Source organism: Abrus precatorius, unplaced genomic scaffold (genome assembly GCF_003935025.1).
Source record: "Abrus precatorius isolate BTA unplaced genomic scaffold, Abrus_2018 Scaffold8, whole genome shotgun sequence".
Lineage (NCBI taxonomy): Eukaryota > Viridiplantae > Streptophyta > Magnoliopsida > Fabales > Fabaceae > Abrus > Abrus precatorius.
The window spans coordinates 31823354-31846265 of NW_020874428.1; the positions used below are offsets into that span (position 1 = coordinate 31823354).

The following is a 22912-nucleotide window of genomic DNA, read 5'->3' on the forward strand; positions in this document are numbered from 1 at the left end:
TTTTAATAAATAAAAGGAATCATAGAGTTAGTATGTTAATAATTAACACTCAAAAAGATTGTTAATAACTTCAAGTCATTTCAGCGGAAAAAATTGTCTGACAGAGAAATTAATATTAATAAACAAGTTTTAATTATGAATTACTAAAGCTTCATCATTTATAAAATTCCTGAAAGATTTGGTTGCATTATATTTCAAGCATAGAATATGTCATCTCAAGATAAAAATACAAATTATAAGAGAAGTATTCTCTTCCTTTATTTATTTAATGAATTTAATATATTATTGAACATAGTTCACATGAATTTCAACTGAAAATTGTATAAGTGTTTATTAAAAATAGAAAAACTATACAAATTCATATTCTTGTTGAATTAAGTACATAATTATCCCTTTATTCTTAAAAACTTATCCATGGGGAAATTATTTGAAATTACAGTGTTTGACGCTCGGTTTGCAATTAACTGCTACATTCTTGTATTAAAAAATAGAAAGAGCATACTCACTGAAAGATAAAGTAAATGCATGAAGATGTTCAATCAAAAGTAAATGCATGAAAATGTTCAATCAAGCGAAAAGGAAATAATAAAAAGACTTGAGCTTAAGTAAATTTGAAGAGCAAAATAATACAAAGACATTACTAAACAAAAAGCAACTTTTTATTAAGACCAGTAAAATCAGTCATAACCCATAATCAACTTCATATCTAATAGGGGTTGAACTTGTGAAATCTACACTTAAGTTGCCCTTTTATTTATTATCTAAACACTAACCTAAATAATAAAACTCCTAGCAAACTGCCTCCACCGCAAGCCTCTTAGGAATCTCTCCACAAGCGGTTGGACCAAATGTCTTCTCTGAAACATCAATTGAACATGCATCCTTGCCAACACATGCCTACAAATTGAAAATTTTCATTTAAACCATGATCATGTTAATAATCTTTAAAAAAAAAAAAAAAAAAAAAAAAAAGAATACAAACAGTAAGAGTCTTACAGCTTTCACAATGGACAATGCATCATTCTGGCTTTCACATGTGCCCTTGGTGAATGCTCCACACACTCCTTGTGGATTACCAAAACTTGCAAATTTAATGGCAGAAATCGGGCGACCTTGGCAAGACAATTCCAAGGTCTTGTTCTCATAAGCATGTCCACATGCAGTTCCAACAACAATAGTTTGAAAATTCACTAGTGTTGGGTTCCCATCTAACTCCGCAAACAAAACCAATGTATTCACATCATCTTGAAGGAAAGATCGAGGAACATGGTACCTGAATAATTCATATTTGTAACATAAACATGTTATTATCAAATGAATAAACATAAGAAATGAGTGGAATATATCTAAAACTAACCATCTCTGTGTGGGCTGCCCACAATTGGTAACACATTTTTTGTCATCATATTCACCACGATAGTCACAAGGATCATCACTGCAACCATCTTCATCAGCATCATAACTAGGCCAGATGCGTCCAATATTTTGGCCATTCACCCAAGCATAGCCTTTGCCCATACCTTGCATATCCACCACAACAGGGTCTGACCCCAAAGGAGCTTTGAAAGTAGTCTTAAATCATAAACACATCAATTAGTTCTTTAACTTATAAAAGATGATTACAATATCATTGAAAGAAAATGCATATTAATTACCTTGTACCAAGTTAGCATCCTGTTTGTGGGTAGTTCCTCAGATTCCCATTGGTTAGGAGAAGCAAAGGGTGAGTCTTCACTATAGAATTTGTTATCCCAACCATTCAATCCAACCTTGTATAGCCACTTGTGTGAAGATAAATCTTTTATGATAGTCTCATCACCCTTTACACTGACCAGCTCAATAGGCCCAACAAGACCATCATGCCATTTATCATAGTTTTTTCCATAGTTCTATTTCACAAAATAATCATGTTATTAATTGGTAAAATTGGAACAAAAATGATTATCATATGCAAAATTAAATCAAGGTCTATAGGTACCTGAAGTCCCACGGTGACACTAAGCAAGCTTATAACATTCTTTCCATGCTTCAACTTAAGCTTTGGCTCAAATTTATCATTATGAATGCCGTATGTAGCCCAATGGGAACCTATTCATCAAAATATTGAAATCTTGTTATTGAATTTTTTTAACAACTATAGTTAATATAATGTTAATTTAGCATATGAAATATTACCAATATGCTCCCCGTTGACGAATGCATGAATTACTTGGCCACTACCGTTAATCCTTAGAGACATGTTATCACTCCAAACTGGATCATCTTGCTTGAGATGAACTCTGTCATAAAGGAAAATGAAAAAAAAAATCATGAATAGGAACAAAGAGAAATAAACGAATTTTTTATTGAAAAAAAGTGGGTGTGATTACCTTGTGATGTACCAAAGATAGTCACTAGCATCATTAGTAACATCTTTTTGATCAATAAGTCTGTTTGCAGAGACATTAACTTTACCAAGAAGAGCATCATCAATATTCTCAGGCCTCCACGTCCACTTCAAAGCTTCTGGCTCATCTTCTGCTTCGTTTTTCACTTTAACCATTAGAGAGGTTTGGACATTCACCTGATTAAGAAAATATAAACGGATCAATTAGTAACATAATAATCGATCATAATGAACAAAACTAGTATCAGATTTTGGATTTTATGCAAAGGAGATTACCTTAGCTGTGTTATATTCTTCATTTTCACAGTCTGGAAGAAGACTAACAGACCATGCAGGAACAGAATAGTTCTTTCCTCTAAATGTTAGAGTGGCATCGGTGGTGGTGTTCGAGTTGCTCAAGAAGCAGCTTGATGATTCATTTGTGGCATATACAGTGGCCTTAAATTCGAAGGCATATCAAATTAAGAACTCTCATTGTTTAATCAAACCATATTCATAGAATTTTTATTTTCATTCATTTACCTTAACAGAATTGCCAAAATCAGTCTCAGAAACGTTCCCGTTTGTAAGACTTTCCTCCATTGACTTCAAAACTCTATGCAGCTCTTTGAGGTGACCCCATTTTGGTTGGGCAATGTTGCCTGCATAAAGAGCAAAGGTTTATTCATATGAATATTTCATATTTTATGGGGGGAAAATTTAACTATAATATTTAGGTAAATAGCAATTACCGTATTCATCAAGAGGAGCATCATAATCATATGTAGTGGTAATGTATGGACCACCGGCTGTTCTTCCGAAGTTAGTTCCACCATGGTACTGAACCAAAAATCATAATTATCTAAGTAAGATTTAACTAAGATAAAGAGCATGAGGACTAATAATTTGAAATGTGATGAATTGTTTACCATATAATAATTTTGGAATGTGCCTCCGGTTTGGAAAAATTTAGCCACAGCATAAGCAACATCTTGAGCAGTTCTATGTGGATCTTTGCCACCCCAACTCTTGAACCTTAAATATACCAAAGAAAATGTCAAATATAAAATCCAATAATAAAAACAATAAGCTAAAAGGCTTCTTTTAAAATTAAAAATATTGAATATGTGTATAAGAATATGAGACTATCTAGACATACCAGCCTACCCAATTTTCTGTCCACATCTTAGGACTGTTTGGATTATTGGGTTCAAAGTCGTCACAATACCACCCATTGCAAGTGTTAATCTATCATGCATAAAAAAAGTAAACATGTCAGCTTCTCATATTAATTATATAACTATATCACATAAAATTATAAAAACATATACCATTGGCTGAGGAGCATCGGGCTCTTGGCACATGATCCATGGAACCCCGATGTTTAAGGATTCGGCCATGCTTGCGCACCAATTTATGTAAGCTTTTCCAGCGGCTCCATAATTCGAAATTACGTTCCCATATTCATTTTCGATCTAAAATTGTTGACCAATTGATTAGTAACAAATAAAAAAAAAAAACAATTTTAATGGAGCCATTCATAAGAGAAAGAAAAAGAAGGAAAAAAAAATGAGAAGTACCTGAGCAAGAATTATGGGACCACCTTGAGAAGCAAAAAGTTTCTCTTTCTTGACCATATCCACTATCAAAGTAGTGAAATTTTGCATTTGATTCTGAAATCCAAATTAAAATAAAAGTCAGAAAATATTTTGGGATATAAAATATATATAAAAACTCAACAATATGATATAATTAAGAAAAAAAATATATTACCATGTACACAGCATTGGCAGTACGAATCTCAACACCAGGGAGATTGTGAACCCACACAGGAATCCCTCTAAAAGTGACAACAATTGAATATTTTTAAAATTACTCATGATAAAAATAATAAAGTACACATTAAACAAAAGGTGATTAAATGTACCCATAATTCCATTCGGCACAAACGTATGGACCAATGCGAAGAACAGAATAAAGTCCAGCCTCTTGAATGGTCTTGAGAAACCTGATGAGATCATTGTTGCCAGTGAAATCATACTGACGAGGAGAAGGTTCATGCAAATCCCAAAAAACATATGTTTCGATTGCATCTAATCCTCCTTCTTTGCCTTTTTGGATTAAATCGGGCCACATCTATATATGATTAAATTTTTAAAAAATTAGACTTAGCAATTAGCACATATACAAATAAAAAAAACTAAAATGAATACTTACCTCAGGTGTACTTCTAGGATAATGGATTGATCCGGACAAGAGAACTCTACGCTTGCCATCAATTTTTAAGGCCCTTCCATCATGAGTGACTTCAACAGCATTGATGCAATTGAAGAAAAAGCTAACGAGCCAAAATAACAGCACCACAGAGAAGAAGTTCTTTGCAGTAGCCATAGTGACTTAGGAAATTGTAGAACAGTGTGATCTAAGTTACACAATGTATCCGTTTATATAGAGAAGAGTTCGGTCAAAATTGGTTTGGTACGATCCTATCATCTACCCATTTCAATTTTGATAGATTGATCTGTTATAACAAAATTACCTTTATCTTGTTCAGATAAAACGATAACAAACTATCTCCTTTTATTCATTCTAAAAATTTGTTATACAAAGAAACTACATCTATCTATCTATCGTCTACCCATTTTAATTTTTACTGTGGTAGATTAATTTGTTATATCAAGATTACCTTTATCTTATCCAAACAAAAGGATAACAAATTATCTCTTTTCATTCATTTTGAAAATTTGTTATGCCTTCTCAAGAAACTACATTTATCTACCTAGAATCTATCTATATAAAATATATAATTGACTATAACTACTTGTTACTCTGTATTTATAATTAAATTTATGATTGTTACTCTATGCATTTATAATTATCTTAATTGTTACTCTATGCATTTGTAACAAAATTTATGAAATTTATCAGTTACCTTGTTTATTATTTTATACATTTATAATTACCTTACTTATTATTACTCTATGCATTTATAGCAAAATTTATAATTATTAAAATTACCAAAGTTTAAAGTCATTTCTAAAGGTTGTACATATTCTTGCTCTATTTATTTACAACAAAATTTATTATTCTTAAAATTTATAATTTAGAGTCACTTCTGTATATAAATAATAAATTTGTATATTATTTATGTATTTATAATTTATAATTATTAAAATTTAGATATTTAAAGTTACTATAAAATATATTATATAAATAAATTCACTCTAAATTACATTAAATTCTAATTAATTTATATTTTATTTTTAAATTATATTTGAGGCAAGTTTATTAGAATTGAAGGTTATATACTGTTAAAAATAGCAATAACAAAAATGTTATTAAGAATTTAATAAAAAATTATTAACATTTTATATATAAAAAAATGATATAAATGGATAGATACTTTTCCCTTCTTATTAAGATGATTTTGCGAGCTTTACAATAACATGTTAGCATTTATAATTATTTTTTTTCTATTTAACCAATTTCAAATCCCATCATCTCTTAAAAATGGTATTAAATGAATCCCACAATTATTTCATGTTTTTATATACTCTTAGTATTTGTTTTAATTTTTAATTTTGTTACTTGGTCCCAAGGTTTTAGTTAAATAACAGTTATTTAATTAAACAATTGTATCTATTGTGATAATTTTTGCTTCAACTAATTTATAATGCATAATTCTTGATAAAATAATGAATGCTTTTAAAAAAAAAAAAAAAAAAAGTGGTGAAATATTTCCATTAAAATAACGTGTGAAAAGAGATAGAAAGCAGGAAACGATGTATGTTATATTTCGATGTATTGGTTCAAAACATTTGAATTCATCCATTACAATAAATATATTGAGAAATAAATTTTAAAATGATATTATTATAATAAAAAATTAGAAGTCTTATTTTTTTCTTCTGGTCATTAAAAGTCTTATCTCTTGGATGGCTCCAACTTTTGATCCACAACATAGATGGGTCTGTGTTTACAACGGCCCAAAAGTGCTTAAAGGTGTATGTTCCCTCCGTTGGGCTTGTTTAATGGATTGTGGACGATGGCCATTGATTAAAAATTGTTTACAGTGGAGGTAGATTCAATAGGTTGACCAAAAAACAAAAAGAGGGACTCAACAGTCAAGGTTATTTTAAGTAACAGGTCTTTAATTAGTAGTGATTAATACAAGCTTTAAATATAGAGTCATGATGAATGCTAGGTCATCCAACTCATAAATTTGGTTTAATCTATGTACACTACACAATATAATATAAATGTTAGGATCACGAAATCCAAGGAATGATCTTTAGTGGAGTTGTCATTCAATTAACAACTTAATAATTGTAGGTTGGAAAGAGAATTTCTCATTTTAAGTAAATCTTAAATAAATTATTTTTATATAAAAATATAAAACAAACTTTAATTATTAATTTTTTTTGTGAATGATCATAATTAAAATATATAAATTAAATATATTTTTAAGAAAGTCACATGATCATAATCATAATAATCTACATATTATATAATATCGATTTACGTCTCTTTAACATACATATCATATTTCTATATATATATTTTATTTATCTAAACTTTAATACATGATTATTATAATATTATTACATAATTGAATTATCAAAATTTTATTTTAAATTAAATAAATATTCAAGACGTGCTTTTAAATAAGTGGATTTATTTCCTTATTAATTTAGTTTTAAAAAATTATTAATCAATTTTTTTTAAATGTTTTCGAGTACTTTTATGAGTCATACTTCGCTTGATAAGTCTCATTATGTTAACAATTATGTAAAATATATATCAAAATAAAAAACATTAAATAGAAATATAAAACTTCAATACATCAAAATTAAATTCATAATTATTTCAGTACATATTCGTATGATCATTAAAAGTTGATAAAATAGTAAAGCATGCTTATGTCAAAGAAAGCTGTATAAATAGCTATGTCCCTATTGTTATGGATCTCATTAGATTTGTTTAGATTTAAAAAATAACAATTTGGATACACTTTTAACACCAAAAAATGTTGTTGATAAATTATAATATTGATTCAAAGTTCTAAATGAAAGCAACACTTGAATGATTTAAAAACAGTATAATTCCTATCATGTTGACTCCCCCATTAAATATTTGGGAGTTAGAGTTACAAAATGGTTCATGATGTGTGATATGAATCTGTGACTAACCGTGAATTTCTTTTGAGAATATAAACATTTATCTTTAAAATAACACCAAACATGCATAGAAAAATTTTGATGGACAGTAAAATTGGCCTGCCATTTTTTTTATCTATTTCCTTTCTATCCCTTAAGTCATATGAATACATAAATTATATATATTGCTAAAATTTAACTTAGCAATTATGCTAACCTTCATAAAATATTTACGCCAAAACACTTATATTGGACATGGGTTGAACAAATTAAAAAAAGCACGTAAAAAAAGTTTTAAAAACACTTGACCATACCGTTAAAAATGCCGTATTAGATAAATAAACTAGACACAGATCATAAATCAATAAAATAGATTAAAGTTATTAAAGATAAAGTCCAACTTCATATTTATGCACAAGAGATTTTCAACAAATATTGAATATAATAGAAGCATAAAACATAAATAATTAAAATATTTTAGATACTAATCAAGTATTTTTTTTCTTTTTTTGAAATAGTTTTTTGTTTTTTAAAAATAAAATTGAATACAAATTTGTATTATATTTTATTTCTAAAAATAGAAAACTATTTTTAAAATAGTAATCATACATATCCTAAAAGAGTTTTTTTCAATATCCGGTTTGTTGGTAGCATAGGAGCTCTATTAAATAAATTAAAATACAAATATTAACATATAAAAGTATGACACTAATGACCGTGTGAAACTCTTTTTAAAATATAAAAATAATATTAAATTAAAAATCATCATTTTATTGCTAATTTATAAATAATTATACATCTATTAATTAAAACAATGAGAATATACCATAAAAAAAATAAAAAGTGTAACTTTTAAAGAATTAATGTAATTTTTTTTAAAAGTATATATAATACTAATAAAATTATTAATATCAAACCTTTAAAATTAATTTTAAGCAATTAATATTAATAATATATTATTAAAAAAATATTAATTATAATATTCCACATTTAATAAAATAACTATTTTTTATTAATATATTGTTATTTTTAAATGCTTAAAAGTAACTTAGACTAATATTTAATAATTATTTTAATAAGTAAATTTTTCGAGTTACAATTAACATAAAAATTCCATAATATTAGATGTCAAACTTTAAATTACACTAATATGTTTTTAAAAATTAAAAATAAAATTTTATTAAAAGTAAAAATATTTATTATCTTAAAATGTATTTTTAAAACAACAATTTAAAGTATTTAATAAAATATGGTTAATTTTTGTATTAAGACTGAAAATTTTAAATATAGTTATGAATCTATTTAAATATTTAAATGAGATATCAATAAATAAAGGTTTTATTAGAAAGTTTTTAATTTGTTTAAAATAAACATTTTAAGACAAATTAAATTTTTTATAAATAATATATATATGTATATTTTGCTATACATATATTTTTCATTTTATTTAATAAAGAAAATGAAGCTAAAATAAAATGTGTAGTTAATATCTATATATATTAAACTTATTTTTAACTTTTTAATATGAAAATAAAAAAAAAGAAACGAAGAAAATCGAATATGAGAACAAAGCTGTACTTTATTTACAGAGAAAAAGTAGTTTTGGTTAAGAAGAGTTTTCAGTAGGTTTTATTGCACCAAATAAATGAGCCAGTGCAAGAAGAACACGTATGCATCAACACGTGATGCGGGCCTCCGTCATTATTAGTTTTGTAATCAATCCCATTCCGTTCCGTTTTCACGGCTCCTTTTTTTCTTCGTCTTTTTAATATACTGCCACTGGTCAAGAAGGGAAGCCTCCTTTATTTCAGCTGTCTCTGTTTATGTGGGCCATCATCTTTATTGCTTCCACCTCATTATTGATTTTCTCTGACACTTCAATCACCAAACTACCCTTTTTTATCCTTTGGGAAAATAAATTATTTTGAAAAATTAAACCCTAAATTTTACACATTACCGTGTAGTATTAGGCTTAATTTATAATTACAGTTATGTAAAATGAAATAATAACTGTAGGGATTTTTTTCCACTAATAGAAAATAAAAATCCCAAAAAAGAAATGCACAGTTATTTACAAATTTATAAGCTGAAAGAGGAAGTGAGTTCTATTTCATTTTTATGCTTCAATTTTTTTGTGAAGTATACAGTGTAGTGTTGGTACTATTTATAATTGATAATGGAAAGAAAAGGACAGATTATCTGACTCTGAGGGATAAAAATGTAATTTGGTATCGATGGGTACATTTATGTTGGGAGTGGGCTCGAGCATGTCGCTTTCAAAATCTCAAAATCAGTGGGCTCAGTGACGTGGTTCCAGTAGTCGATGTCCCAATACGTTGTACACGTGGTCCTCCATCCAACGGTCCAAATACCACGGAATCCTCATCAACGAGAGACAACGACACTCGAGCTTTTGTTTGATTAGGGTAAAAATTGATGGGAAAGATTGAAAGAATGAAATTATATTTATATTATTTAATTGAAGAGAGAAAATAGAACACGCTTAATTACACTTTTTTTTAGTTTGAATTATCTGCAATTTTTTAATGAATTAATTGATTATTTTAAAATTTTTGTTTTAGATTTAAATGTTTATAAAATTTTGATAGATTTGTGATTAAAGAATTAGAAAAAAGTATAAAGTTTTAAGGATTTTATAAGATGGGTATAAATTTCATTTGAAGTGAAATTTGACTGTTTTTTAGTCGTAAGTTTTGAGCAATAAATAATTTAATTGATTTGATTTATAAATATTTAAATAAAAAACTGAAGGATTTATGTGAATTTTTTCAAAAAAATAAATACAACTTATTTATTTTTTATGAGATATGACATGTTCAAGTCAAGTAGGACATTTATGTGTAAAGCTCTCTTTTTAAATATTTATTTTTAAAAGTAAAAAATTTAATCAATTTAAAAAATTTTAAAATAAAATTACACATAGTATAAACTAAAAAGATAAAAACATAATTTAACTGACAAATTTGCAAGGTCTATAAATTATCTTCAAGACAAAATATAAAACAACAAAAAACTGGTAACAAAAAAAGTAAAAAAATAACATCTTTATGTTTTTCATTTTTTTAATAGAATAAATAATCCTTTTACTCTGCATCTATAGAGAGCATCAGTGTTATATTCCAAGATAATCTTCATTGTTGGAAAAATTACAACAAAAATAAGCTCACGGTGCTTTTTAGATGAAGAGACTTAATAACTACATAAATATCTATTTTGAAATTGAAAGTGTAGTAAAATATATCCGTTTGAGACAAGGGCTGCATACTTGAACATTGTGGTTGAAAAATATTTAAAATCTCTTTACGTTTTTTTCAGTTTTTCTAATTTCGGGTCTATTCAACTAATACAAAATGTATTTTAAACAGTAACATTTTAAGTAACCTACACTTAGGAATCAGTCTACCACAATAATTACAATTAAAACCAAATAACTATCGAGACTAAATATATATTTTTAATTTTAAATCACACGATCATTAAATATCCCTTCAGTAATTATAATCAATATACCAAACCTCAACATTTTCTACACATTTGACCGCCCAAGCACATAGCCTATATTAAACTAAAGGTTATAGTGTCTATACGGTATCTCAATAATTGAAAATGACAAAATTTTCAAGAATCTGGCCCACTGACAAGTGACATTGATATATTATTAAGGCAAAATTAGCACAAGAAAGGAATCAGTTCAAGCTTGCAATAAAATCAAATGAATAAATTATCACACCACCTGTTCAATTAAATAATGAATCATCAAATGAATATTAATTGTTGAGTATTTCTCTAGCAATCATCACTCATATAATTCCAAACAAAACCAGGGGCTTAGTCCAACCACTCCATCAATTAATATTAAGACCACTAAGATGGCTTTATAGTTTGGTCTTATAAAGACACCCACCACTCACCTTTCAATTCTTCACAGAATAGTCTTAGACAACAACCCATTTCCTTCACATTCTCCATCGTCCCTCATTACAAAATTCTGATCATGTTGGGGAAGAGACCCCGGCCAATGATCGGAAAGTTGTCGGAATTATTGGTCTCTAGAGGCCGTGCGGTGGCAGTTTTGGACACCGCCGTAAGCCCAAGAGGCCCATTAGACATGAAGATGCAATCACCAAGAGGCTTAAAAAGCTATGACCTTGGTGGTGTTGGTCTTGGAATCGTGGTGGCGCTTGATAAATCAAGTGAAGGTGGGCGTGTTTGTGCCTCCAATTTGAACCGGTCCGGCCCAATCCCGGTTCAATGTATGAAAAACCCAGATGGGTTTCAAAGGGGTGTAATTGATGACGAAATTGATGTAGGAAGCTTGGAGGAATACACCTATGTGACGTGCCACGTACCTAACAAAACCTTCACCAAGGTATACTATGATGGCGGTGAAGGTCATGAAATTAGACATCATGGGCATAATAACAACAACATCAACGTTGGTGTTCTCAGAAGAACCACCCCACCAACTTTAATTGAGCCCGAATCATCATTTCCCACCTCAAATTTTCTAAATTCATGTCACTTATGTGCAAAGAAACTCCATGGCAAAGACATATACATGTACAGGTACTAACTCAGATTCAAAACTTTGTATTTCTCGAATTTTGATTTACGTGACACGGAGTTATAATAATTCATACGTGGTTTTGTACAGAGGAGAGAAAGCGTTTTGTAGCCCAGAGTGTCGTTCAAGTCAAATAATGATGGACGAACGCAAAGAGCGGTGTAGGTCAGAAGCTTCAAGATCTGTGGAATTGTCAAGTTCGCCATATACGAGAGAACAAATATTTTCAACTGGAATTCTTGCACTTTAGCGTTTTGTGTCTGACTCTGGCTAGGGAAATAAACCAGAATTGATGCTACAAGTGTATTCAATATATTATATACCTACGTACATAATATACGGCTATACTATTGTTCACTATCTGGAATAGTATATATGAGAATTAAGACTACTTGATCGTAACCAAAAGAGAATTTTTTATCGGAAAAAATGGTAGATATTCTGATGTTTTTTCTTCTTACCAATAAGGCAAGAGTTATGAATTTTGGGTTCTCAGTTGCACAGATTTAGTTTGTTCTGTTCCTGAGTTCTGTCTCAAACATCAAATAATTCAGACTGTTTCTCAGTTTCTTGGGTTGAAATACCGAAATAAAACTTCAATTTTGTCCTCCAAACTTACATGAACTATTGTATCAGCTCCTCCAAAATTTTCATGGTTCTGGCAACAAAAATATGATGGATAGACGTGTACATACATGAGTACTGGTATTTTTTAATACTAAATGTGAAATGTAAAATTGATTAATTTAATTGTTAAATTATTTTATATTATTTATCATTTTATATATATAATTTGGATATTAATATTTATATTATTAGAATTTAATATTTATTTATATTTTAAAAATATATTGTTGGTTAAAATAAAATAATGTAATAAAGTATATAATAATTTATTTTTTATAAAATCAATCTTTTTAATAACAGTAGGATTAATTAATTTCATATTTTATAAAAATTATTAAGAGATTGTTTGAGAATGAGAATTTTGGAGAAATGAGCGAAATTTATATTTTAAATAAATATATTTAAAATTAATATTTTTTAAATTAAAAATATAAATTATTATATTAATAAAAATTTAATATATTTATTATTATAAATGATATATAATTATTTTAATTTAAAATTAAAAAAAATATTATCCCCTCCTATTCCTTTTTAAAAATCATCTCTCTGTCATACTCTAACTAGTGTAACCGTTTATATTTGATAAATAATACTGTATATATGTTAGATTTTAAAATTGATTAAAATGGGTTTAAATTTTTTTTAGTATAATCATATCATACTTCCTCCGTTTGTTTTATATAAGGAACAAAAACTGATTAAAACTTTTAGCGCACTAATATAATTACAAAAATTAACTTTTAAATTAGAAATTTTCTTCAAAGTATAATTTTCTTCACTCATTTTTAAGTTTAATATAATTTCTAAACGTTTGTTTTTTTTTTTGGAATTAAAACCTTATACTGTTATAATATTGTCCGTTGAGTAAACTATAAATTAAAAATAGACGACGAGCGTGGAATAAAAATTAGAAAAATGTTAAAATACATCTTTAAATTAAGCATCTACTAACACATTTTTATTATGATTTTCAATTAAAAAATTGTTTATTAATTACTAACCCAGTGTTCACAAGGCATTCGTTAGTATGGGAGAAAGAAAGCATTCCTTCTAGTGGTATACGTGACATGTTTCCCGATAATCTTACGTGAATCTCATAATTTTGTAGCAGCAACAAATAAAGAAGACAAAGTTACAAGCAGAATACACATTTTTATAAATTAACGAATAATTAATAAAAAAAATAGTTTGTTTGTATGTTTTGATTTGTTTGGTAGTGGCTGCGTTTGATTGCAGCCCATAAAGTGGTCTTAAGACGACAAAAGGTGCGAGAGGAGAGGAGAGGAGAGGAGGGAGAAAGTGGGGGGTAAAAGAGTGTGTGTATTGGGACATTTTTTGAACAAAAGAAGAAGCTGTCTCATAAATGTGATATTTCGTCGTTTAAGTGGATGCCATTAAGTGGGGACCGTTGGATTGGACCCTTATGAATATGAAAACGCCACTCATGGAATCAATACGACAAGGGAATCCAACTATCAGCACTGTGCCCATCCCATCCCCACTAACCAAAAGTAAAAAATAAAATGATCTTAAAAAGAATCATATCACACTTCTCAGCCACTTTATGCTTCGAACCTCCCTTTTATTATTCGTGGGTATATGCCCCACTCCCCAAAAGCGAACATCATTGTGCTCCCTCTGCTCTCAAGATACGTATTTGTGATTCTTTTACTATTTTTTTAATCTCATAAGCTATGTGAGCATTGTTAACATGGCTGAATTTTGATCTAAGTGATCTTTCACCCACATGATGATTTCATTTTCATAGTTTATAGGAAAAAGTGGCTAGGTAAGCAATGGCTTTCTCATCTCCCACCTCGTGGATGGAGTACTTGTGATTTATCAATTTCAATTTAAGAGATCTTTCGGCCACATGATGATTTCACTTGCATGGTTTATGAAACAAAAATAGGGGTGACATACTACTTAAAAGAACATTGACTCGGACTTGATTAAATTGGAAAAAGAATTATGACATTAAAATGAATTTTTTTCCCAAATTTTAAGCTCAGTGTATGTTTGGTTCCATAGTAATGAAGAGCTTAACGCACGTTCAGTGAATTGAAACATTCCACATTTTAACTCACAACCAAACACAAAATTAGTTAGAGGCGATTATGCGTCAGAAATTTATTTTGCTTATCGGAGACTTATGGCTATATTCACATCAGGCTTATGCTTAGTTAGGTAAAATTACCGATTAAACAATTAAATTGATTTTAAAAAATTATTTAATCAAGAAATGCCACACTTTAGACTCATTAAGAACAATTTTAGGCCTATGGAATAGCCTATTTAGGTAAATAAATCTATTGTTACAATTATTATATTTTTACTGTAATTATTTTAAAGCTATATATTGGTTTGTTAAATAAAATAATTTCGTTAAACTACGTGTAAGTTTAGATTTATGAGCTTATCTAAAAATATATTTTTTACTTGTTTGAAAGAGTTACTGTAAAAATACTCTTTTAAATGTATTTTCAGACAAAGTCGAAATTTTTAAAAAGAAATTTTAAATATAAAAATAATTTATATCAGAAAAATAATTAAAATTCAAACCTTAAATTTTGAAAATAAACCAATGTTTTTTTTTTAATAAAGACAAACCCTAACTCAATCCATATTTGCTCTTAAGATTAACGAGCCAATAATAATAATAATAATATCACTTTATTTTATCTATTTGAAGGCCATATTATAAAATAAGTATTTAAATAGACATTCAAATTAAGTAATGTCTTAAAAATATTAGATCGTATTTTATAAGAAAATATTAAATAAGATAAATTTAAATTATATATTTAGGAGATATAGTAAGCTTATTTGATTAATAAATGGGCCTGTTAAGTTATTTAAAGACTCGTCTTAATGACCTATTCAAAGCCTACTATAAAATAGACATCAAGTTAAGTTATACTCTTAAAATTGTAAAGGCATATATTATTATTAAAAAAAGTCATAATAAGTAAACAAGTAAAACTCAAATCAAATACGTAGAAGGAGGAGATAGGTTAAACCTATTTAAAATTGACTTATTTTTCGTCAAAAAATAAATTATTTTTGTCAACTTTGTCAGACAATTTGAAATAGACTTGAAATCAAGTTTTTGTTTTCCTCTTTCATTAGCCCAAATAAATTAAGGTTTGGGTTATTGACTTATTTTAATAGCGCTGCCGATACTTCGTGCGGTAAATCAGTTGAGGTAAGATGTGAAAATATATTGAGTTGAAATAAATTTGGTAAGAATCAAGTAAATGTATAATATAGGTTTGAATTGCTCAAGAATTTCTATTTATTTTAATATTATTATTAGTGCATGTTTAGAAATATATTTAAAAGTACGTAATTGTAAATTAAATACATAAATTATAATTAATATTATTTAAATAAATTTAAATTTATAATAAATTAAATACACACTTATTTTTTACTTCAAGATTTAAATTTTATTTATTTATTTATTATGAGTTATTTTTTAAGATTTTACTTGACATTTTAAAAAATTTGATTTATTCTGTAAAACTACTTAAAAAGTTACTTTATAAAGAAATATTTATAAAAAAATATTTGTAAATAAATTAGTAAACCCAATTTTATAACTAAAATAACATATTTAAGCCTAATAATAACAATATTAATAATATTCATTTAAATAAATTGGATTGTTAAGTTTAAAAGGGTTTTCAAACAATCCAAAACCTTCTTATTATATAGACTTTTAAAAAACATAACTTAACGATTTTCAAATAAATTTCACCTGCACTCTTAACTAATAATTTGACCTATTTTTAGGTCCAGTTGAAGGTTGTTCTTGTATTATTAATTTTATCATTTAATTTTATATTATTAATTTTTTTATGATGTGACAGTAAACATTTTTATTATATTTCAAAATTGTTATTTAAAAATGCCAAAACTTCCTCTTTATACAAAGGATATATACATAATTTTAAATATTTGAAAAAAAGGATTGCTTTTTCATTTTTTCTAATCTTCTCTTTGTTTTCCCTTTTCACATCCTTTTGATTATCCTTCTCATTTTCTCTCTACTTCCAAACTAGCCATTTTTACAAAGATTATCAATATATCTTTATAATTACAGATTTTGTTTTATTTATACCTAGTCAGTTAATAATTATAATTGCTCGAGAACAATGAAAAACAAGAATTTTTAAGAAAACTTTATTTACATAATAATACAAATACTGTTTGTATTGTATTGTACTGTTGATGTTTAATTATCGTTACAGAAGTTAATTTCATATAACTAGGTAAAATTGTATAAAGGCAAAAACTAAGCAAAGCCTAAGACAAAATTGTATAAACATGAAAGATTAAGACAAAAAGTTTGACACTTGGACTGAAGTTAATAACTAAGCAAAGCTTGATAACTCCAAAACAGTAAAAAGGCAAAAACTCCATGAACGACACAATCGAATCATACAATCTTCGCCATTAGAAAATAGAAAACACACTATTCATGCACACAACAGCTAAGACATTGTAGTAATACAAATTTACGAAGCATAAATATGCGCAGAAGGACGCAAAAGAAAAACTGGGGAGGATAAAGTAAGAAGAGGGTAGGGAAAGGAAGAAAGTAACGGTATTGTAGAACCGTTCTAGCGGTTCAATTGACTTTAATCCTCCTTGTATATCGTAAGGAGCTGCACAACACGTTTTACTGATAATACATTAGGTGCTGGGTGGTCGCAACACTCTGGAACCTTGCATCATAACCGGCCCCAGGAGCACCGATGCCCATGGCTGCCTGCTTTAGGGAATGTTGACCTTGCTGATGCATAAGAGCATGTGGACCACCCATTTTACTCAAAGCCATTTGGCGTTCATATGCTGCAAGACTAGCAAGTGAAAAGCCTGCAACATTTGCAGATGCAGGTGGAGGAAGGGGCGTAGATGCTGTTCCAGGAGGAGTAGGCTTGCTACCCCATGAACACTGCAAAACATCAATTACCAGGATTAGATACAACCTTTTTTTTTTTTTTCAAGAACCTTTGGACTGGAGTAGAACAGTAATAATTATATATTGTTGAGAATATTATGTGCGATCTTTTTGAAGGAGGGTTCTAACAAAAGTTGGCATTTTTGGTTCAATTTTTTTAATAAATCTGTAAAACATACATTTTTTAAAATTTAGTGCCCAAGTAAATGACACAGTCAGAGCTACAAGAATAGGACCAAAACCTACTAGAATAATCAACAAATAAATATGTCATGAATTAGTAGTGTACCTTGATCGGCTTGCCAAAGAGAACTTGAGCATTACCCATTTGTATAGCACGAGCTGCTTCAGCATGTGTACTGTATCTTACAAACCCAAAACCTTTGTCTCGCTGCACCCTAACATCTTCAATAGTTCCAGTACCAAGAGCATGAAAATGTTGATGGAGATCAACAGAAGTAACCTGCAATTCACAAGCCTATGAGAATTGCCACAAACAGTTTTGCAACAAACTGAAGTTTAAGAACTCTTCTACACATTTAATACAGCTTGCAAATATATTTTGCCTAATATAGTACTAAAGCACTGTCCATCCATGCACAAAGCTATGAGACTATTTTATACTACAAGTATTTAAATAGCTAGAAAAAGACATCCAGATACATATGAAGAGCTATTAGGGTAAAAACGATCATAAAAAAAAATACTAATCCTTGCCTCTGGAGCAAGATTGCCAACATAAACAGTGGTATATTGAGGATTCTTCTCTGGAGTGTCATCATTCGTTATTTCCTGGCCATCTTCTACAATAAAAATGAAAAATAAAAAAAGAGCAAACCGTAAGTAAAGATTATTCAACAAGCAATACCTACAATCATTCATTATGAATTTATGATCAATTGATGGAAAAATATCTATATATCTACAAACAATAAATATTTAGAAAATATCATTCATGATGTACATATAGAAGATACTGATGCTACTTGAAAAGCTAGTATAAGGAGTGTCACGTTAAAAAAATTTTTAGAAATGAACTTTCATGTCTGTAGCAATTGGTTTAAAATTTACTTTCAATTCCATCAGAAAATATTCTAGACTTCATATGTGCTTTCAAGAAACAGACAATGAAAATCAGAATCCAATGATATCTGAAGCCATCTGCAAACCAAAATAAATAAAGGGAAAATAACGAGGCTCCTAAATGGAATCATAGTATAATAAATTTATAATCTCACCGGATGTTCCATTAGTTAACTCCACAACACTTTTAGAATCTGAACTCTGCTTTTCATCATTGGCATTGGCCCCTTTTGTGGCCCAATTACAACGAATCTGTCGACTTCCAAGCCATTTTCCTGAAATATCAGGGCAAAACTTTAAAAATTCCATATACAATTGAAGCGCTAATGCAACTGCAATTAAAAATTAAAATGAAATTATGAAAACAGTTATTTTATGAACCAAACATCCCATGGAAATTCTGTCCGTGGCAACAACTGGATTACGAAAAATTTATCCTCAACTATCGGAAAATCAGTTATTTGATAGTTCAGAATGAATAACAGCTCAATTAAGTCTCCTTTATTTGATCCTCCTATAACCTAGTGGAATAAGGCTTGGTGGTTGTTGTTGTAGTATCAAATATATTAGATTTCACACACAATTCCTAGTATAATAATCGAACAGCACGATATGGTATTTTCAAGTTTTAAACAATTTTTCATTTAGCAAAATTCCTGAAACATTCACACATCCTGGGTGTTAAAAATGAAAAGCTAGCATTTACAAAAATGAAAATATCTTACCAGTTAAATCATTTATGGCACTTTGGGCATCCTGATCAATACAATCACAAAAGCAAGACACCCTACATTAGCATGAAAAGCATAGAAAACACCAAGCAATGCAAGATAAGACAGCAAGTGGGAAAAATGAAGTGATGATTTCATGCCTGCTGATTCCGGAAAGAAACAAAGCCAAATCCCCTGGAACGGCCTGTCTTCAGATCCCACATTACCCTTGCATCACTGTAACCAACAACCACAATTACCATCATGATAATAGCAATAATATGAATTGATTTCAGATATACATTCAGGTGTTACTACTACTGAGAATATATTTTAGTGAACAGTGAAACAAAATGGCAACAAGAAAATAAAAATAGATAGGGTATATAAAAACTTACGAGCAACTAGGGTATACACAGAAGCAAGCATACAGTGTTGCATCAGTGACCTCAGGACTAAGGTCACCGACAAAAATATTAAAGTGACCTGAATCCAAATGAAAAGAAAAAGGTAAGGTTTCCCTTCTGCAAAATAAGGCACAATAAAATCGCCTCCAAGTGCACATGGTCAGCAAGAATATAACCTGAAGTATCCTCTCTCTGGCTGCTAGCATAAGCCCAGTTAACTTTAATAGGCTGCCCAAAACTGCAGACAATGTGTTATAGTGTTAAAATATCAAACAACTAAAAGTTTTACCATAACTCAAAGGGAAGATCCCACATACATATTCCTCCCATTGAGAGTTACGATAGCAAATGCGGCTGAACTGCGATCAAAGTAGTCCACAAAGCCATAGGATGACTGCATATGACAATATAAAGTATATCATCATGATTGACATGACACAAGAAGCACATAGGCTGGAAACACATTTGCCTACTGCCTCAGATGTTTTTTTTCTCAATAAACAGTTTGTCATTCACTACTACAGGCAACTAACGGAATCATGAGCTGTATCATACATCATTATCCTCAAATTTATTTATTTTTACTTGAAGATATCATTATAAACAAAGCTCACCTTCTCTTTCCTAATAAGCTTGCATCCTTCAAGGGCACCTGCATTTGAAAATAGCTCTTGAAGAAGGGCTTCTGTAACTTGAGGATGAATGTTGCCAACATAACTGCATTCCCCCAAAAGTGATCAGATATTTAAAATGTAAATTACAAAGTAAAAAAAAAAAAAAAGACTTAATAAGCCTGTAGCCCAAAATGAATTGAATTCACTAGCTATAAGAAACAAAAACCAACAGAAAAAATTGAGAACATCCCAAGGTAAAGAGAGGCAATCAAGTCAAGTCGCTTAAGGCAGCTAAAATGGAAAAAAATGATTAAATCGAAATAAACAAAGAACAGTAGAAGATATTTATTTAAAACCAAAAAAGTCTGAATAAAATGTCTATTAACACTCACACACTGCGGCATGTACTCGAATCAAAGCCAGGAGGCAGATTTCCACTCAAGATAGGCTCTATCTGCAAAATAAAAATGTAAAAAAACAAAGAAAAAAAAAGGAAAAAGAACTCCTAAAAGCAAAATTATCCACTCTCCTCTCAACTAATCTAATCAAAGAAACCGCAAATACCAAATCATATAAATACTTAAAAAAGTTTAATTAGTAAAACACCAAAGAGACAAAATGAATTCGTGCCACTAAGATTTTGCTTATCCTGTCATAAATAAGAAATCGAAATTCTAGGGTAGTTCACAAATATCTATAAAAAAAAAAAAAAACTGCTAGCTGATCAATTGGCGGGAAATTGAAGTGAAAGCAGTAATCACAAATATAAGTTGATAAATATTAGGAAGAAATGAAGCTGAAAGTATAGACAATAAGCACTATGGAAGAAAAAAAACGAAAAAAATAAGAGTAGGAAGCAAGGCAAAAGAGGAACCTGAGGAGGAGTTAGGAGGGCCGGGTGGTGATAGAGAGAGTGCTGCATCATGGCATGCTGCCTTAACCTCTGCGACTGCATCTTCAATTCTAGGGTTAGGGTTGCAGAGGACGAAGAAATGGGGATAGAGGGGAAATTTTATACAATAAAAACTGAAAAACAAGAGAAAGTATAAAAGAAAATAAAAGTAAAAAGAAAAAGGAAAAAAAAAGGAAAAAGAAAAAAACCCTCGGAAGAGAGGGAAGAGGGAAGGAAGAGAAACAAACAAAAGAAGAAGAAGGTGATACTGGTTACTGGGTTGGAGGGACTTCCTTTCCGACAAACTTGAGTTTAATAAAACACTCGCCTGTTAAAATTAAATAAAAAGAAAGAAAAATAAAAACTATTAATTAAGAAAGGGATAAGCTACTACGAGGAGTGAGGACCACTGATATTATTTTTTTTGTGAACTTGAGTAATGGGCCTCTACTTAAGCCTGGACTGCAATCTTAACGCAGCGAAGCCCATTCTTGAGGACCCAAAACCTTAGGACCTGATTGGATTGGGGAGGAAAATATTTATATTTTCTTTCTTTATTTTTAATTATAAAACAGCTATTCACTATTTCCTGCAGCAATTTAAGAAAATAGAAAACACTTTCTAAAATCAAAGAACACCTTTGCTACTGCATCTCCTTTCAGGAAGTTTCTCCTCCCATGGGAGTTATCCTCTGTTTTTAGAGACAGTTTCCAATTACTTATGTATAATATTTTCTCTTTTGTTTTTAGATTTTTTCTTTCATTCTTTATTTCCCAACTTCCATTACCTCGGGTCGAGTGAAATAAATCAACCTGTCGTGTTTCTCCATACCACTCAATTTCTATGGAACACTAGTACTATCATATTAGGAACGATAACATTTCCTTAGTCACAGGTGGATAACATGTTTTTTTACTAAGGATAGATAACTTAAGTACTTGTTGATCAAACTTTTATCAAATAGAAGTTTCTTGACAAGTTTAATAAAAAAAAGTTTATTGAAATCAATTTTAAAAATAATACATACGTAAGTCATAAGTCCCTTTTTAGAAATTTTAATAAATTATTCCATACAAATCTCGTAGTTATTGTGACAAATCATTTTATTGTATAAACAATCTGTTTATAATTTGCATAATTAATTATTAAATATACTAATGAATCTGCTTAAGACATTAGTTAGTGAATCATTTTTTTAAGTGTTATCAATGCACGGTGACTTTACTTTTTTTTTTTTTAACTGTAATCTCTAATAAAATTTCTTAACCAATACTCTTAAGAGCTAAGACACTTGATGTCGACAATCTTGCTTGTTTTATTTCCAAATGCAAACAACACGTCTTACTCCCATTTTTAGTATTTAGATTCATCTAATACGTCCTTTCTCAAAATCTGACCTTGCAAAGACAACCTTTTTTAAACTGAAGAAATCGTTATAAGTTTGCAATTTATCAAAACTCATTATTATTATTGAGTTTCAAGAAAATATAATCTAAAATTCTGT

At 29.1% G+C, this 22912-nt stretch overlaps 3 protein-coding genes across 4 annotated transcripts; 1 reads left to right on the forward strand and 2 right to left on the reverse strand.

Moving 5' to 3' along the window:
• Positions 1-789: 789 nt before the first annotated feature.
• LOC113846877 (beta-galactosidase 7-like) lies at positions 790-4666 on the reverse strand. The gene is made up of 17 exons (XM_027475596.1): positions 4583-4666; positions 4337-4501; positions 4139-4240; positions 4000-4038; positions 3697-3840; positions 3525-3613; positions 3295-3400; positions 3118-3205; positions 2909-3027; positions 2663-2824; positions 2370-2563; positions 2176-2279; positions 1979-2088; positions 1656-1889; positions 1358-1572; positions 997-1273; positions 790-897 (listed from the first exon to the last, which is right to left on the reverse strand). The coding sequence occupies exons 3-17, from the start codon at positions 4139-4141 to the stop codon at positions 790-792; spliced, it is 1992 nt and encodes a 663-aa protein (XP_027331397.1). The 5' UTR covers positions 4142-4240; positions 4337-4501; positions 4583-4666.
• Positions 4667-11423: 6757 nt separating this feature from the next.
• LOC113846636 (FCS-Like Zinc finger 13-like) lies at positions 11424-12747 on the forward strand. Its single transcript, XM_027475124.1, has 2 exons — positions 11424-12108; positions 12197-12747. The coding sequence occupies exons 1-2, from the start codon at positions 11537-11539 to the stop codon at positions 12354-12356; spliced, it is 732 nt and encodes a 243-aa protein (XP_027330925.1). The 5' UTR covers positions 11424-11536; the 3' UTR covers positions 12357-12747.
• A 4289-nt stretch (positions 12748-17036) lies between these two features.
• On the reverse strand, positions 17037-21722 carry LOC113874374 (oligouridylate-binding protein 1-like). Of its 2 annotated transcripts, none has more exons than XM_027512596.1 (12): positions 21391-21722; positions 20909-20970; positions 20517-20619; positions 20220-20296; positions 20079-20140; positions 19894-19981; positions 19657-19732; positions 19511-19541; positions 18941-19060; positions 18420-18505; positions 17992-18165; positions 17037-17696 (listed from the first exon to the last, which is right to left on the reverse strand). In XM_027512596.1, the coding sequence occupies exons 1-12, from the start codon at positions 21469-21471 to the stop codon at positions 17421-17423; spliced, it is 1236 nt and encodes a 411-aa protein (XP_027368397.1). In that variant the 5' UTR covers positions 21472-21722; the 3' UTR covers positions 17037-17420. The 2 variants fall into 2 exon arrangements, with proteins under 2 accessions (XP_027368397.1, XP_027368398.1); XM_027512597.1 differs by having other exon boundaries at positions 17099-17696; positions 18420-18502; positions 21391-21714.
• Between the last annotated feature and the right edge of the window lie 1190 nt (positions 21723-22912).

Bases quoted from the DNA above. Each gene is read 5' to 3' on its own strand.
- LOC113846636 (XM_027475124.1), top strand. From the start codon at position 11,537: ATGTTGGGGAAGAGACCCCGGCCAATGATCGGAAAGTTGTCGGAATTA. The intron at 12,109-12,196 runs GTACTAACTCAG...GGTTTTGTACAG, and splicing joins AAAGACATATACATGTACAG to AGGAGAGAAAGCGTTTTGTA.
- LOC113846877 (XM_027475596.1), bottom strand. The intron at 3,614-3,696 runs GTATATGTTTTT...TATGCATGATAG, and splicing joins CCGATGCTCCTCAGCCAATG to ATTAACACTTGCAATGGGTG. The intron at 1,573-1,655 runs GTAATTAATATG...TTATGATTTAAG, and splicing joins GGATGCTAACTTGGTACAAG to ACTACTTTCAAAGCTCCTTT.
- LOC113874374 (XM_027512596.1), bottom strand. From the start codon at position 21,471: ATGCAGTCGCAGAGGTTAAGGCAGCATGCCATGATGCAGCACTCTCTC. The intron at 20,971-21,390 runs GTTCCTCTTTTG...TTTATTTTGCAG, and splicing joins CCCTCCTAACTCCTCCTCAG to ATAGAGCCTATCTTGAGTGG. The intron at 19,733-19,893 runs GTAAGTTTTTAT...TGTTGGTTACAG, and splicing joins TGTGTATACCCTAGTTGCTC to TGATGCAAGGGTAATGTGGG.